At 39.9% G+C, this 18,902-nt stretch overlaps 1 protein-coding gene across 1 annotated transcript; it reads right to left on the bottom strand.

Moving 5' to 3' along the window:
- Positions 1 to 7,990: 7,990 nt before the first annotated feature.
- LOC145325651 (uncharacterized) lies at positions 7,991 to 18,607 on the bottom strand. Its single transcript, XM_080168606.1, has 5 exons — positions 18,531 to 18,607; positions 14,083 to 14,139; positions 9,177 to 9,318; positions 8,812 to 8,911; positions 7,991 to 8,353 (listed from the first exon to the last, which is right to left on the bottom strand). Exons 1-5 carry the CDS (start codon positions 18,596 to 18,598, stop codon positions 8,298 to 8,300), a joined length of 423 nt encoding a protein of 140 aa, XP_080024732.1. The 5' UTR covers positions 18,599 to 18,607; the 3' UTR covers positions 7,991 to 8,297.
- Positions 18,608 to 18,902: the final 295 nt, after the last annotated feature.

Genomic DNA, 18,902 nt, shown 5'->3' with positions numbered 1-18,902 from the left:
TGAGCAGCGGCCTGTCCTCCTGAGGGGCCGCGGGGCCTGCCAGAAGGCGGTCCTGGTCTACCTGGGCGGTCATGCCCGCTGTCCGTTGATTTCATAGACACCATTTCCTCGGCTGCTTCCCTGCCGATGGGAATGGCATCCCAGTCCACTGAAAAGTCCCGGGACTTGGCATGGTTGAGCCTGGCTCTAGCCATCGCCTTCTTATACAAGGCTGGGTGGTACAGGAACACTTGTGATATCGCATTCAGGGCTGCCCGGACTCCTCCTTGTGCTGCTGCCAGAGAAATGATGGTGAGGTCCCCCAGCAGTTTGAGGATCAGCAGCAGCAAGCACAAGATGGCGGCGCCATCTCCCCACTCGTGGATGGCTTGTCTAAATCCTGCCCAGACATCCAGGGCTGCCTCTCCTTCCTCCGCCAGTCGGTCAATGTTGTAGGACACTATCCCATGGTCTCCTGTGGCCGAACAGCTGCCTTGCTGAACGCAGGAGCCATAGGATAGGCCGGTCAGCATGGCACTCTTGTATGCTGGGAACGCCAGCAGTTGTTGCCAGTCGTTCAACTCAGCCTGTGAATACAAACCACCTGAACTGAAGTCATCTAAGGGGTCGGTCAACAACTGCTTAGGCGTATCCAGCGGGGGTGGCCTTTTCTTGGGAGCAGGGGTTAACTCTATCCAGCCTTCCTCTGCGTGCACAGTCAGGGGGTAGGTGGAGGAACAGGGAATCTTGGTGGCGTGCTCACTGTATACCCGCGTCACGGCGTCTACAAAACCTGTGGGCTCCACTGGCACTTTGTCCCAACACTCCTTGTGTTCGCGGACAACATACTTGTGCCTTTGGCAGGTCAGCTGCAGCAGGATGTCTCCCCTCAGTACCGAGAACGTGCTCCCCTGGACACGCACCGGGTGGGCCGGATCTAGTTGCTGGAGCTTCCAGCAGTTGGCCGCTACTTCTTCTGCTGCAGTGCTCCTCATGCGGGTTTCCAGGGTGAATCCAATATAACCTGCATGGATCTGTGCTTGGAGGGGAACGTCAACATCCCTGGCCGACACTCGGGGCAGCGCAGCCGCGGCTGGGTCAGCTGCCACAAACAGCGCTGGATGGTTGGTGGCATGGGCCTCGAAGTCGCAGTTCACAATTGAGGTGGGGCTGGTCATGTTGATGAAAAACTGGGCCTGATGGTCAACCAGATATGCATCCCTCACCAGGCTGGGCTGGAGGCTGCGGATCAGCCTCAAGGGGCAATCTCTTCCCAGGTGGTCCCACACGTAGGTTGCTTCCCCAGTGATACAGGACAGCTCTGAATGGGGACAATCGAGGGTCAGGTGGTCAGACTGGGACTCCACCCGTCCATCCTCCACCACATAGGTCCCCTCCTTGACCAGCAGCCGCCGCTCCTGGAGCACTAATTCATTGCGGTAGAGCTGGCCCTCAAAGTGGACGTCCTCCCCCTCGCAACCCACCCCCTCGGGGCTGTTGACGAGGGCGCCCACTACATCAACGGTGAAGAACAGGGGGTGGTTCAGCTGGAACGTCAGTGGCTGGGTCTTGCCTGGCAACGTGTATACTCGGTTCCTGGCCAGGTCTCGGCACGCTTCTGGGTCTATCTTGGTTGGCCTCATGAGGGTGGGGACCGAGGTCACCTTGAGGTGACCCCATACCCCACACCTGAATGTCCACTGGGACACGGTGAGCTGACAGCTGAACCCAGTGGTTTCCCTCACCTTGACTTGCTGCAGGACGTGGATGTCGTGGCCCAGGGGCACCTCCTGGTGTAGGGGCTCCGTGTCACACATCTTTTCTTTGTTGTAAGACGTGACATGGGTGGGGTTGGCACAGTCCCACCCCACCAGGACGTAGCTGGTTGTAGGCCACACGGCTGCCAGCAGGAGGCCCCACAGGACCATCCACCAATGGGAGAGGCTTCCAGGTAACCATCTTCCTCGTGCACGCGGCTGGGGATCTCCGGCTCTGGTCACGGCTGCTTCTTGGGGCTGGACACGGCTGGGCTGCTCCTGGCTAGACACAAATTTCCATTGAGCGTTATCTGTATGCGGCCGAGGCACCCCGATACCCTCCCTAATGACAGACTGGCAAGCGACTGGCACTTGCCTGGGTGTCGGCTCCCCTAGCCCTAAATGCTCCCTTCCCTGGTCCAAGGCATGCCCAGTGGCATGGGGCTGAAGTGCATGTGGCACAGGCTCGCCCTTACTCAATGCCCTCCCCTGCCCTAGGAACTCAGGTGCATGTGGCACAGGCAAGCCCTTATTTCCCCAATTTTCAATCTCCCCAGCCTCAAGTGCAGGGGGCACAGGCAAGGCTGGGTGTTTACAAGGTTTTGGATTCAATACATTTAACAAATTCAACTTATCCTGATGGTGAGCCGCTGGGTTCCCTTGGCTGGTAGAGAGCTCTGGATGGCATGTAGCTGGACTCTCCCTGCAGGCTGGTGGCGCTGGCTGGCTTGTAGCTGGGCTCTCCCTGCAGGCTGGTGGCGCTGGCTGGCTGGGGGTGACGGGTGTCACCCCTTCCTCTGGGACCGCTGGCTCGTTCCAGGACTCAGGTCTCTCGGTGGCGGCGACGGTTGTCGCCCCAGACATCAGGTTGGAGGCTGGCTCGTTCCAGGATCCAGGTATCTCGGTGGCGGCGACGGTTGTCGCCCCAGGCACACGGTGGGAGGCGCTGGATAGCACCCCCCCATCATCCCAGGTGGCGACGCCGGGTGGCGTCCCATACATCGATGCAGAGGTGCTGGCTAGCACCTCCTGCCTCTCTCGTTCAGCGGCTGCCAGGGCCTCCCCATACACCGTCTCAGGGACGCTGGGCAGCGCCCCTCCACTCTTGCTGGGTAGGCTCAGTCGGGCAGGTTCCATCATGTTGAGGCTGAAAGGCTGGGGCCTCAGCACCTCTGGCTCGGCTATGTTGTTGGGCTGTATCAGCTCTGGCCCCAGATGGTTAAGACGGAAGCCTAGGCCAACCCGGTTGGGTTCAGCCGCGCCGCCCAGTACGTTGATCCTAGCTGGGACAGTCCCGAACTGCGGCATCCCATCGGCTCGGTCCGCAGCTCTGGAGGCGGCTGCTTGCGGTGGTGGTGCTGGGGGCGCGCTCCCTTCCATATGGGCCACTCTGCTGGGCTTCCCTGGAGGGGCACCTTTGTCGGCGGTGCGCCTGCGGCTGGCTACCTGGGCCCAGTCAGCTCTACACTCGGCCGCCGTGTGGCCGTCATAGTGGCAACGCTCACACTTGGCAGAACGGTCACGGCGTGGCTGGGTGCGCCTCTCCTCTAGGCTAACTTCCACAGGCGTTGGACAGTCTCGAGCTCGGTGGCCTCTCCCCTGGCAGCGGTAGCAGCGGCCTGGAACCTTGTCATCTGGAGCGACCTTCCCCATCTGGTGGAGACCCGGAGCCAAGGAGCCAATCTCCATTGGCTCCGACTCATCATATTGGGGCAACTGGATGCAGGCAGATCCAGTCAGCCCGTCGGTCGAGTCCACTAAGCACACACCTTCCTTCAGCTGCTTAGTAACCATGGTCACGGTGAACATGGCCTTGCGAGTGTACTCAGGTACACTCGCAATTTCATGGTTCATCATGAGGCGTTTTACATTGGCGTTACGAATTCCACGGTTTAATTCGTCCACCAACAATTCAAGATCCTCATGATTGTAGGCGTCCCTATACAAGGCGCACTTTGTTGATATGTACGCCTGTATAGGTTCTGTCGAGTGTTGCTTGTAGTCCCTAAACGCTTGTTTAAGCGTTTGGGACTCAAAAGCAGGGCGAAATAACAATTCACACTCGGTCTTGACCTGCTCGTAGGTCAAGGCTTGGCCTGCCTCGCCAAACAGATGGGACGCCATTTCCGCCGCTTGCCCTACCAATGACAGTAGTAGGGCGTTGCGGCGGTTGAGGGAATCATGAGGTGGCACGCGGTAAGCCGCCCAGGACATCTCCAGTCGGCGGATATGTGCCGACCAGGACTGCTTGGGCGGCCCTCTATACTCCGGCAGATTGCTCAGCATAAGCTTGCGGTACTCGGCTGGGGCCGGCTGAGGGTCATCCTGGAGCCATCCTGGGGCTTGGTCACCTCCTGGGACTTGATGCTGGTCCATTAGGTCAACGGTGAAACGGCGGGCACAAAGTTATACAGGACTACAATGAATGGGTTGTCACTTGAGGCTTCCTAGCCTAACAGCCAACACTGTTTGTATCACTAGGTTGGGAGTTTTAGTTGCAAAGGTATAACTTAGCTGTACTTATCAATAGTTAGGTGTTGAGGTAGATAGATGTTGAGGGTCTGAACTGCTGTCAGGAACTGATTGGGTTTTCCCTTATCACACTAGAGCTAGGAGGAAAGAAACTTGCAATTCTTTATTTGCTAAAAATACCCCTGTTAGATGCTATGGAGTAGCTCTGCTCTGGTGTGAAAGTGTGTGCGTGTGTGTGTGTGTGTGTGTGTGCGTGGAATCTTCTGTCCTTGTAACGCGCGTTCGCGCCGTCAAATCCGCGCACACGGGGAAAACGCGCTCTCACCCCTCAGCTCGCTTCCTCATTGGTCCGCTTCGTCCGTTGGATTTATGATGTTTTCCGCACTTTGTTGCGCTACCCGTGAATGGCGCTCTGTATATCCGATCGCTAGCTCCACACTACAGACGGACTTAGCCTAGTGTGGGTAGGAAGGGGGAAGCGCGTGAGGGGACGGGGGTAACTCCGTCCGTTCCCACTGTGAGGGAGGGGGGTAACTGTGTGCTGGTGTAATGGGGCCTCTGCTTCTTAATCTTAGGCTTATCTGTTATATAACCCTGATTGTATTTGTCTTCAAATGGAGAGGGGCCCCCTCCCCTTCCCTTGGAATAAGGGGTGTATTTGTTATTGTGCTGTGGGCTTGAGATTGTTTTGATTATATTACATCTAACTTTTATTGCTGTCCTTATCACAATTGCATAACAGATTTGTTGACCAACTCTGTTCTATTTTTAGCTGTTATCACAATAAACAGTAATCCAAGCCTGTTCTATTCTTAGATTTATCACAACACAACAATTTGTTTGCCAAGCTTTGCTCATAAATCTATTGTTTGGTCATCACATTAGGGTGGTAATCCCTGCAAATGTGATATAATATCTGTCTTCTAGATGGGTGGCTGCGTTGTAGCTTCTCAGGATACTCGGGGTTGACGTAGTTTTTCTCTGTTCTGGTGCACTACACCCGTATGTTAGCTCGCAGCTTGCAGCTATGTGGCATGTTTCAGCCTATCGGCGGCAGGGAATGTCCCGTCCTGCTAGCGCCACTGGTTCGGATCCTGCTATTTCTTGCAGTAAAGTTGGCCTATTTCCAGCCGTCTACACGTATTTGGCTTGTTTCAGCCGGTCCGCAGGCCTGTTTCAGCCCTTTTGGCGCTCAATTCTCCGTTAGATATCAGCGCTGCTCGCGGTTATTCGTCAGATTTCGCTGTTTTGCTTCCACAACTGCCGGATGCAGAGTTAAACTTTGCTGTCCAGGGTGGGTAATTCAGGTTGCTTGCGTCAGTTTTGCCAGATTCACTGCTGGGAGTACCTTAGCCTCAGATGCGCGTCTGCTCTACACTTGTGGTTCGCCGTAATCTCACACAGCTGTCACCAAAGTTGTGGTATCCGCCGAGGATCAATGGCAGACACCGGAGTTCAATTAGATTACGGCAGTGTGACAGACGTGGACACCTTACTATAGAGAAGCTACGCTTCTCTAGCTTTCACTAGATAATGATCAACATCTACTTTCAGTTGTCACTTTATTGAAGGGTTAAGAGATACTGCAGTTATATACAACAAACAATAATTACATGGATAGGAATAAATAATCATAACATAAAAGCATAAATAATACATATACAATGGTCAGTTTGGGCAATAATGATTCCCCCATCCCTGGAAAGGGTGGGGGAGAATTAAGAATACAGTTAACCATAATAAACATGACAGATTCAAATCATTAATTCTAAGCGTAGGGAGGGGGTCACTAGACCCCTTCCCCAGGACTCGGGGGAGGGCCATTGACCCTCCACCGAACCCCAGATCAGGGGTGCCATAGACATGGCTCACGGTTGCCGAATACCACACTACGTAACGGATAGCTTTTTTCGTTAATTTAGGCATCTTAGAATTGTCCTATCGATTTCAAACTTTGCATGGTGATTCCTTTAGTAGTTAGGTAAGATTTAAAAGCGTAGCAACTCTATGATCATCACCAAAATGTCTGTACGTCCATTTTAAACATGTTTTTAAAAACTTTTTTAACAACACATTTTTATGTGATCTAATTATCCGATTGATCTGATTTTTAGTATACTGATTCCTGGGACAATAAAGTACAATATTATAAGCGAAGCAACTCTATAATTAGGTCCTAAAAATGTAACTATGTCCATAAACATTATTCTGTATCAAGAAGTTTTTCAACAAATTTACTTACAATTTTGCATCGACTCTTATGCATTTATATTCTGATTATTCAGTTCTGACACTATACAAGTGTTAATGTCTGTTTGTCCTACCGTTTCAGTGCTTAAATATATTTATTATTATGAAGATAAAAAATTATATAAATAACAATAAATAAATAAATTACATAAGTTAAATATGGCACTTCTAAATCAAGTTATACTTTTATTGTTTCAATATAATAATCTATTAAATAACTTTCACACTTCGAGTATGGCTTCGAAATCGATCAATATCCACTGGATTATAATCAGTTATCAACCATACTGAAAAATAATGTATATGTAGCGTATTACAGACAATTTTCCACAAATATTCAAATAAAAATCATAAAATCAATACCAATTTTGTTTGCCCGGGAATTTGGCCCCTCGTTGCTAAAGAAACTGGAGTTAATCTTATAATTTATCGTTTTACTTTCCGCGGAAATTTGTCTGTAATACGATACAGAAAAATATTTTTTACAGTTTATGTTTAAAAGACTAGACATTTGACTAAAAAGCTTAAATTCAGACAATTAAAATTTGCATACCTTTTTTTATACAAAAATATAAAATTAACCTAAAGTCACAAAAAAGTGGTAATACTTTTGTCTACTTCAAAGGATCAATCTAATAAAACTTTTTTCCAGTATGGCATTGAAACCGCGGATTAGAATCGGTTCTTAGCAATACAGAAAAATCATGCATAGCATTGTATTACAGTCAATTTTCCACAAATATTGATATAAAAATCATAGAATTGAAGACGAAGAAACTCCCTAAAAAAATCAGCATTTTACGTCATAAAAACTAGCGATTATCAATTATTTTTTAGGGGTTTTCTTTCCCACTCCTCCTCTCCTCATCCCTTTTTTTTATGACGTCATTGAGGGACTATCTTCATCTTCCATAGAATTCCAAGCAGTGTAAAATACCCGGGCCAACAAAACGGGTTTAAATATTATAATTTTTCATTTAAAATCCACAGAAATTTGTCCATAATACGATGCGATTAATAACTATTAAATAAATGATAAAAAATATAAAAAATGCTGAGCAAAAACATGATAAAATAAAATAAAACTTTTCATTAAAAGATTTAAATTTTATAGAAGTTTTAATGTAGAATAGGAAGCATAAAAAGTATGGATGGGAAAAAAGCATCAATTATTCTCTTTTTTTAAGTAAAAAGAAACAATTTTAATGTTTTATTGAATTTGTAAATAATAATAACAACCAAAAACAGCAGGGACGTTTAAGCTTATTAATTTTTTTCTTTTTGGTGGGGGGGGGGGGGGTAAAAAGAGGGGATTGTTGGTTTGAGGGGGGGGGGGGGTTAATCAAATGTATTTTTAAAATTTTCAAGGGGATTCAAAGTTAGTGGGGGGCAAACACCCCATAACCTCCACCCTTGAACGTCTATGAAAAACAGTATTATCTTTACAGCTTATTTCTTTATTCTTATATCCATGTTAATGAAACCATACTCGTTTAATACTTTTATTCTACTTCTTAAAACTTTTATACTTCTTTTTACTTTTTTTCTTAACTACACACTAAAATTTAAAAAAGAAGAATGTACTAGACGCGTAATAAGTCTTTTCAGTATGGCTTCAAACCCGATTAATATCCGGTATATTAGAACCAGTTCTCAGCCATACTGAAAAATCATGTATTGTTTAATAGACAACTTTACACGAATATCAAAATAGAAATAATAAAATTAATATCAGATTCATTAGCACACGCCTTCGGCACTAACACAATTGGTTTAAATCGTATAATTTTTCATCTTAATATCCACGGAAAGCTGTCTATAATACGATGCGCAGCTATTCTACAATTGTTCAGTGATGAATGCTTCCATAACCATGACCATAGCCGTACCCGTACCTACGAACAAAATGTTTTGGATCATGGAAAGAAAACAAAGTAGATGGTTTCGTCGTATTTTCACAATAGCTTCTGATTTGTTATGTTAAGTTAGGTTAGGTTAATGTTAATGACTGCCCCACAGGATTAGGGAATTTTCCGCGTAGGGGCTAGAAATAGCAGAAAAGCAGCTGTGAAAATATGTCAAACCCGCTACTTCGTTTTCATTCCATGATTTAATTTTTTTTACACTAGTCACCAAAGATTTAAAATAACGTTTTCTTAGGCGTTGACTAAACAACTTTTAGGACTTTTATTTGTTGGTTCAAGTCCAACCAAACGTTACAGAAGGGGTAATTTTGTGCATCATCAATAGAGATGAACATCAATTTATCGGTCATTGTCTTATCCCTTTAGATCCCTATATTTTACAAAACTGCATTACATATATATAATTTACCATAAATTGATAATTTTACCTAAAACCACTGCCAACAAATGGTACAGGGGCTCCATAGCCAGCTCCGGGGGAGTAGGGGGTGTAGCCACCGTGGTGGGGTGCAGGGGTGTAGGGGGCACCTACACAAATATCTCTATATATATATAGTAGGGGGTGTAGCCACCGTGGTGAGGTGCAGGGGTGTAGTAGGGGGCACCTACACAAATATCTCTATATATATATAGTAGGGGGTGTAGCCACCGTGGTGGGGTGCAGGGGTGAAGGGGGCACCTATAGAATAGAAGTATAGATATTCTTTTTTGGCATTTATTGCCGATTTCTTGTAATAAGTAACTTGGTAAATATTATTACTAGCTGATTACTTGCCCAAGGAAAATTATTTACCTGCATGATGCACAGGAGCTGCAGCATGATGTACGGGGGCAGCAGCATGATGTACCTTAGCAGCGGCATGATGCACGGGAGCAGCGGAATGATGCACAGGGGCAGCATAACCAGCATGAGCGTAGCCGTTATAGCCATAACCCTAAAATTAAAAAAGTGGTAATTTTTTTCTGTAAACTTTAATCAAATGCTCTTTTCAATTAAATCTGTTCTTAATTATGACCAAATTTACCAACATTACGAAAAATAAACAAAAAAACACTTATGAAATATTAAAATTTTATTTTTCAATTGAGATATTGTTTTTTTTCTCAGGTGCATTTAATTTTAATCTTGAAAGCTTTTTCTTAAAATTTCATATTTCTAAGTTCAATTTAGATGATTTTTAAAAGCGAAACTTTTCTGTAATTAGGATCTGTTCGTACGTAACGGGTAGCTCCAATTGTGAATTTAAGCATTTTAGAATTGTCCTATCGATTGTCCTAAGCTGTGCATGATGTAAATAATGTAAGATTTAAAAAGTGTTGCAACTCTTTAATCGTTACCAGAAAGTCCGTGCGTTCATTTAAACTTTTTAATTTATTTTTTGGACAATATTTTTTTGTATCATATCTTTATACTAATCATCTGATTTTTTGAATATTAACAACATTAAACAACATAACATACAATATAATAAGCGAAGTATCTCTATAATGAGGTCCAAAAAATGTAAGTATGTCCAGAATCTAGTATTGCAATTTTCATCAAACTCATGTACAAGTTTCTTTGGACTTACAAATTGATAATCTGCTTATTAAGCTCTGACACTCTACAAGTGTGTATGTTCGTTTGTCATACAGTCTTATTCAAGAGCCTTTTATGGATGTTGCCATCCTCGTTTGTTTCAGACTTTTTGTGACTCAGGGTTTTAGATGAAAATGTGTATCTCAAAGATGGAGAATAGTTATTTATTGCATCGTATTATTAAATGGATAGACATAGTTTTTTCGTATGGATGAGAACTGGTTCTTATCCACCGGATTCGAATGAATACGAGAAAATATCCTTAAAATCTCGGTTTCTTAATGAAAAAAAACCACGCAAAATTGGTCGAATAAATAACAACTGAAATAGCTATTACATTACTTACATTTTTAGGACTTAATTATAGAGTTGCTTCGCTTATAACATTATGTTGTCTCAGGAATCAATATACCCAAAATCAGATCAATCGGATAATTAGATCACATAAAAATTTGTTGTTAAAAAAGTAAAAATTCAACATGTTTAAAATGGACGTAAGGACATTCTGGTAATGATTATAGAGTTGCTACGCTTTCTAAATCGTACCTAACTACTATAGGAATCACCATGCAAAGTTTGAAATCGATAGGACTATTCTAACATGCCTAAATTAACGAAAAAAGCTATCCGTTACGGACGTACGGACCAACCCTAATTATAGGAAACCTTCGCTTTTAATTAGTTTTTTCCCATTTCGTTTATTTTTTAGAAAATTGAGTCCTTTCTGTATTTGATAAGATAGAATACAATTTGATAAAAGATAAATATAATATCTCCAGATTTGGTCAGGAATAAATGGATCATACTATATTAATAAGACTAAGACCAAATTGTGTCGAAAATGATCCATGTGACGCCATAAATGAGGGAGATGTGAGGAGAAGTGGGAAAGAAAACCCCCAAAAAAGAGATGGATAATCTGTCATTTTTATGACGTCACATGGCTGATTTTGAGACACTTTGTCCCGCTACTAATTTTTAATCCAAGTTTTCAGTGAATTCTTTGCTTTAATTAACTTACTCCCATATGATGTTTCAAAAACTTGTATTTTTTACATGATATTTTTTTTGCTGTTGCCCTATACCTGTTGTCCCTGGTGTTGATGTGATAATAATGAAAGATGATATGTCATTCTCAGGAAAAAAAAGATTGAATGGAAGGACTTACCAGGGAGGGAGGGGACATTGGGCTGTTTATTACACTAGTCCCCAAAATTTTATTATAATGTTTTCTTGTTCGTTGGCTTAACAACTTTAGTGATTTTATTGAATTATTATTAGTAGGTTTATTAAGATAAGTATCCATACTTTTCAACCATTAATTGCAATCTATAGCATCATTGGGGATGTACATTGTACATCAATTTATCTGCCATTGTCTTATCCCTTTAGATCCCTTTAAAAATCAGAGAAACAAGGATGACAACATTCATAAAAGCGAAGCTCTAATACCAAATGGTAGAACAAAGGGACATAAAAACTTGTAGAGATTGTCAATACTTAATAAGCATAATTTTAATTTAATATTTAACAAAATACTTCTATATAAACTTGATTCAAAATTGCGTAAATACAGGATTCTATTTAAGGACATTTTAAGGACTGTATTGTAGAGATGGTTTGTTTAAAGTATTGTACCTTGTTTTCCTAAGATTTTTTTTTGCATATTCATATAAATAGGATAATTATAACACACAGAAAAAGTAAAATACAGCTTATTTTAAATGGACTTTTTAGTTGCGATTATAGGGTTGAAGCGCTTCTAAATCGTACATAATTGCTACAGGAATAAACATCAAAAGTTCTAACATGCCTAAATTGACAAAAAGAGTTACTATTACGTACGTACAGACCCGAATTATTCGCTTTTTAAAAAGATCCCATTCCCAACAAACCTAGATTTAACCGAAGATAAGTGACAATACAATACAATACAAAATTTTTCATTTATTCGAAAAAATATGCTCATTGATATTCTTATATAATATTAGAAAACAGTTAGTATGAAAGGTACAATTTTTTTTAATGGTTTTGCTATAAGGGAGGGAGGGGACATTGGGCTATTTGTTACACTAGTCCCCAAAGTTTTTATAAAAACGTTTTCTCATTTGTTGGCCTAACAACTTAGGATACTTTTATGGAATTTTGATTGGTTAGTTCCTTAAGTTAAGTGACTTTTTAACCACTAATTGTAAACTACAGAAGGATGATTTTTGGGGATGTACAAAGTACAACAATTTATAGGCCATTGTCGTATCCCTTCAGATCTTAGTTTTGCTCTAAGATGCCTAGCATCTGCTAGCGAAAAGAAAAAAAAATTGGCTGCCTGAATGGCTGTGGAACCTTGGTTTCTTTATTATTAACTAGCGGCTACGCCCCTAGAGGCCTCTAGTGGCAGTTTAAATGTATTTTTTATATTTAAAATATGTCTATGTTGCGTTTGACGTTTATGTTTGCGTTGAACTCTCTTTTAAAATCGAGAACGTAAAAAAAATAGTTAAATACCTTCCCGGGACATATGAGAATCTACCCTGTTAAGGAGAAGCCAATCGGTTCAGCGGTTAGCGAGATCCTTTGGTACACACAGACAAACAAACAGACAAAAATCCTGTTACTTTAGTATAAGGATTTCTATCCCTTTAATTTGTGAAATTTTTATGGAATCAGAGTTCTTGGAAAGGGACAATGGATTGTTTATATTTGATTATAAAATGAAATACAAAGACTTTCTCTTAAGTTTTGGCTTTTCAAAATTGTCTTTTCTCTCTTTTTAAAAGAAGCTCTTTATAGTGCCTATAAAAATGACGTCATACAATGCAAATGCAATTACCAACGGTAGGCCAGTATTACGTTATTTTTATAGGCACTATTAAAATTATATGTAATTTTAATGGAGTATGAATGGCGTTTTGACTTAAACAAGGCCTTTGGTTGTAAAACACAAGCTTAATTGGTTGTTATTACACTAGTCCCCAAAGTACCATAATAACGTTTTCTTATTCGTTGGCCTCACAACATTGGAGTTTTTAGTGAATTTTTATTGGTCGATTAATTTAGTTGACTGTTCAAACGTTTCAACGACTAATGTTAATCTACAGAAGGGGTAATTTTGTGTATCCTCATTAGGGATGTACAACAATATATCGGCTATTGTCATAGATCCCTGTCTCCAGATAGACATGTTCCATTGTTCCATTAGCAGTTGTAACCGTTGCTTAAGCTGAAAACTTTATGTTAATTGTTAGGTAGGTGATTTGTTCGAATATTGCTTTTACCAAGATACAATTAATAATAGTTATTTCTCGCATCATAGTCATAGTTTTTTTTCATATGGATGAGAACCGGTTCCTATCTACCGGATTCAAATGAATACGAGAAAATAAGTTCCAATTGGTTTCTATTGCTGGTAAACGAAGCGCAAAAGTTCCATAAGTTATTAATTTTGTACTCTTACATAAGTTAATATTTCACATAAATATAATTGTTTTAATTAACATTTTTTTGTATATGTATACTGCAGAACTTTAGTTGGTAAAACCACTTATTTTGTTGTGATTTTTCTGTGGAAAAAATTACTAGGAACTCCTCTACCAATATGCAGGGATCTAAAGGGATAAGACAATGGCCGATAAATTCATGTACATCTCCAATGACGTTACAAAGAAATACCCATGCTGTAGATTACATTTAGTGGTAGAAACGTTTTCACTCAACTTAAAAAACCAATCAATCAAAATTCATTAAAAGTCCCCAAAGTTGCTAAGCTAACGAATAAGAATACGTTTTTATGACACTTTGGGGACTAGTGTAAAAAACAGCCCATTGTCCCCTCTCTCTTTGACCAATGTATCAATCAAATAAGATGTTTGGGACAACCTATTCATTCAAATTACCTTTCTTTTAGTCTAGACCTAAAAAATGTGATTTTGAAAGCGAAACTTTTTTAAAATTAGGGTCGCCTTGTGCTTCCGTAACGATTTAGGCGTGTCATAGTTGTCCTTTCGATTTTAAACTTGATATTGTGATTCCTGTAGTAGTTCTGTACGATTTAGAAAGCGTAGCAACTCTATAATCTATAAGATTTTTTGTATAACTTTTTTTCATTTTAGAATATATTTACCTTGCCATAGTAGGGGCTATCCTTGTAGTACTTGCCATGCCCATAACCAACATAACCCTAGAATAAACAAAATAAGTTATCTTAAATTTTTTTAACTTGCGATCGTGGCTCAACATGTAGCGCATCCGCTCGTCTGCGGAGAGGTGATAGGTTCTAATCTCGGACCGACACAGCGTCACAACTAAACATGTTAAAAATGGTTCCTACTGCTGCTATGTCAGGTGCGCGATGTAAATAGTAAGAGTAGGGGGAATGCCTTGGCCCATAAATAGGCATAACTCACTACCACGCACTACTACCTTCTCAGACAAAGGTCGTGCAATCAAAGGTTTTTTTTTTGTCTGATGTATGTTACTTAACCTAATATCCTTGGGTGTTAGAGTATCGCATCCCATTACACGTGGTAAATTCTCTAAATTCAAAAACTAAAATATTGCTGAATATATTTTTTTGCATTAATGTAATACAAGTGACCAAATTTTTCGAGAATATAATTTCTAGAGAGCTAACTTTATCATAAGGAATATAACTCTTAATAACTATTCATAAATATTCTATAATGCGAACGAAATAAAAAAAATCATCCCCTTTTCTACAAAAAAATATTTACACAATTTTAACCAATACCATGGCTGGGTTGTTCTTCCACAGTTTTACTTTTTCCACTATTGGCTGATTTAGAGAGTATGTTTCTAGATTATCTCTATTCTGCTTGAAATTGTTTTAGTGCTTCAGAAGTTTTTCTCGTACTTAAATAATTTACAAAAAAAATATTGATCAAATGATAACAATAACTAATCTTTATAATTGAAAACAATAATATCTTTTCTCTTAAAATTTAAAATATTTCAACTATTCAAAAATAATGTTCAAGTCAAAAGGAAAATTTCTTTTGATATTTAACAAATGTTGCTAAAGATAGATTTGTTAAATGTATTTTAAAAGGAACCTTACAAATTCTGTTTTATTGGTAATATTTTAATAGTTATTTCTCGCACCGTATTATAAACAGCTTTTCGCGGATATATAATGTACAATTATAAGATTAAAATCAGTTTTTAAGCCCCAAGATGCCGAAGGCACGGGCTAAAAAAATGGTTTTAATCTTATGATTGTACATTTTTATATTCGTAGAAAACTGGATATAATACAATGCTAGACATAGTTTTTTCGTATGGATGAGAACCGGTTCCTATACACCGGATTCGAATGAATACAAAAAAAAGAAATATCCCATTATCTTCATATGGGGCCAGGTTTTCACTATTTTCTTTAATTAGGGTCGGTCCGTTTGTCCGTCCGTAACGGATAGCTCTTTTCGTTAATTTAGGCATTTTAGAATTGTCCTATCAATTTCAAACTATGATTTTAAAAAAAAAATACTTATACCTAGGATAACAAAGTAAATGTTATGAGCGATTCATCTCTATAATCAAGACCTAAAAATGTAAGCATGTCCTTAAACATTATCCTGTATTTAAGCAGTTTTTCAACAAATATACTTATAAATTTTTTGCGACTTAAATAATTTATATTCTGATTATTCAGTTCTGACCCTCTACAAGTGTTAATGTTCGTTTGACCTATTGTTTCAGAGCTTCGCGTTTATGGATGTTGTCATCCTTGTTTTATTTACATCTCCATACACCCCCCTGACACTAAAGTTACACCCATTCTGAAATTCACCTAAATAAAGCTCAAATTCCCCTACACCCTCTTGATTTAGAGGTAAGTGCTTTACCCCCCCCCCCCCCTAAAAAATCCTCTGCACGCCACTGAACAATACTATTATTTAAGATTTGTTACTTCACAGGGTGTGGGAGTGGAAATTGGGCTGTTAGTGTTTATGTCCCCAAAGTTTTTTATTTAGTTTTCTTATTCATTGTCTCTACAACTTTGGGAACTTATATTAAAATTTGTTTGATTGGTTCATTAAGTTGAGTATTCAAACGTTACAACCACTACTTGAAATTTACAAAAGTGGTAAGGAATGTACATAAATTTATCAGCCATTGTCTTATCCCTTTAGATCCCTGGGTACTTTAAATGTGACAAGTTAAAACTTGCAAAATGTCAAACTAGAGAATATCATGATACAACATTGGATTTATTATTACTTGGATGTTACACCAGATTATCCTGTACTCTAATAAAGTGAAACTTGCAGCGGGCTAACACACCCCCTTTACCAAATCTCCTCCCCTCCAACTGGATAAAATGGCCAAGAAATTACAGGGTAAATAGCAACCTAAATTACGACAATTTTTCCCCTGTTATAATATCCACGTATATTGTATATCCATTATATTATGATACATCTCCAACATGAGGAAATAGTACAAGAGTAGACTATTTATTTTCCGCATCGTATTATAGACAGCATTCCGCTGTATAATGTAAGATTAAAACCAGTTTTGTTAGCCTCGAGGGGTTGAAGGCATGGTATTAATTGTATGATTCTTTTATATTCGGGGAAAATTGTCTGTAATATGATTTTTCTCAGTATGGCTTAGAACCAGTTCTAATCCAGCAGTTTCGAAGTCACAATGGAAAATCCATTACAATTATACTAGGGGGTGCTAAACAATAAATCTTCTTGATTTTTTTTTATAAACGTTAATGATTAAAACGATAGAGGACTTCACAGTCAATTCACACCTATAAAAAAATAAAGAAAATTTAATTTGGAATTAAGCCGAAAAATATCACGAAATTAACTTTAAAAGAATGAAATTTTTTTAAACGTTCTTTTCCAGTAAGGCTTCGAAACCAATTAATATCCGCCATACTGGAAAGTCATGTATATTATCGTATTACAGACAATTTTCCACGAATAATAATATAAAACTCATAAACCTAATACCAATTTTGTTGGTCCGGGACTTCGGCCACTTAAGGCTAACAAATAATTTTTCATTTTAATATCCGCGGAAAGCTGTCTATTATGCGCAAAACATTTAACCCTTTCTTGGCTTGCTCCGTGGCAATACACCAAATATGACATAAACTCATCTCTATAACTGACATAACGGGATAATGGATATGACAATGAACGATAAATTTATGTGAGCCCCCAAATAATTATGATATACAAAAGTACCCCTTTTTTACATCAGTGTGGAAAAGTTTAGACACTGCTGGTTTGTTTAACCCAATCAAGATTCATGAAAGTTTTTTTAGCCAACATATGAGGAAACGTGTCTTTGAAACTTTGGGACAATTTGATTTACAGTCCAATATTCCCCTCCCTCCCTGGACAAATACACATACACACACACACACACGCACACACACTCACTCACACACACACACACACTCACACACACTCACACACACACATACACACACACGAAACGTTTCAATTTGACAGTTTTGAAGTTTGCAATAAGTAACATTCATAAAACCATCATTAATTTTAAAAACTTTTTATGTCTATGTCCATACGTCAGTCAGTCCGTAACGCTACGGAGGAAATGCCATTTACTCGACTGGTATATAAGATAGACAGCTGAAATCTTCCGTAAAGATTCCCATGACGACTAATAAAATAAGGAATAGAAATCTAAATATATTGGAGAAAAAATCACGAAACCTTTCTCATGTATTTTCATATTTGTTAATATTAATCAGTTGATCATAGCGTTACGGACTGACTGAAGGACGGACAGACAAAGTGAATTATAGAGAAGCTTCGCTACTATGATATAAACTTGTATTTCTAGACTATCTACCTATCCCTTTATGACGCCAGAGTATGCAAATACTCGCAAAAAAATTAATGTTAAATTCATGAGTACTTAAATTGTCAAACATATACGCAGATTTACACATTTTCAGATTAGTGTCTTTATGCCTCTGGAAGCCTCTAGGGGCTTTTGAGGTGGGGAGTAATTTATATAGGGGTATTTTCTCTTAGGAGGGTGGTGTTTCCCTCCCCCAAAATAGTTATAAATCTTCCTATGACCTATGACATATCGGTTCTGCGGTTAGTGAGATCCTTCAGAACAGACAGACAAACACACGACACAAAAACTGTACTTTTTTATAAGGAAGTAAGACTTTTTACTGCAATAGAGTGTCCGTAAATACGTTTATAATGGATAGCTTGGTGATAAAATTATGAATCATCTTATCGATTTGAAACCGGGCAAAATATTGGTAGGTATGATGGCTTGCAAAAAACGCAAGAAATCTAATACCCTTATAAAATAATTTTTTATCCCAATGGAAAAATTGATATTGATAGGAAGAGTGGGGGCGTGGTGGCATGCACTGTATTTACTTTTTTTTTAGGTAGGAGGAGTTAATGATAGATAATAATGAATAAAATGTCAAAATTTAGATAAGACAATCTAAACATGCCTAAATTAATGATTAGAGTTACGGATGGACGTACAGACCAATCACCTAATTAATAGAAAAGCCTCGATTTCAAAAAAAATGTATACCTTGTCATAAGTGTAGCCATGATCCGCGTTGAGATATCCGTCAATATGTCCGTAGCCAGAGTAGCCATTGTGGTGACCTCCCTATACAGCATCATTTTCATTCTGTATGATTTTATAGGTATTGTCATCAGGGAGTAAGGGAGGGGACAATGGGCAATTAATTCAATATAAGAGTTATCAAAGAAAGGGCATGAAATCCAGTTTAATCCAATAAATTTGTAGGAAATTATAAAGGGATTGTTATTTGAATAATAGATTTCCATAGCGTCATGTAAAGTGAAATCACAACTTGTTTTTGATGAAATATATTGAGGTTTTTTGGTGTAATTTTTATTTGCCCCCACCTCCCTTCTCCCTTCTCTCCGTCTGCTA

The sequence above is a fragment of the Acartia tonsa genome, chromosome 8 (assembly GCF_053477335.1).
Source record: "Acartia tonsa isolate MP-2025a chromosome 8, ASM5347733v1, whole genome shotgun sequence".
Lineage (NCBI taxonomy): Eukaryota > Metazoa > Arthropoda > Copepoda > Calanoida > Acartiidae > Acartia > Acartia tonsa.
Note: the sequence above shows the minus strand (reverse complement) of the source record. Positions and strands in the feature narration are given on the sequence as shown.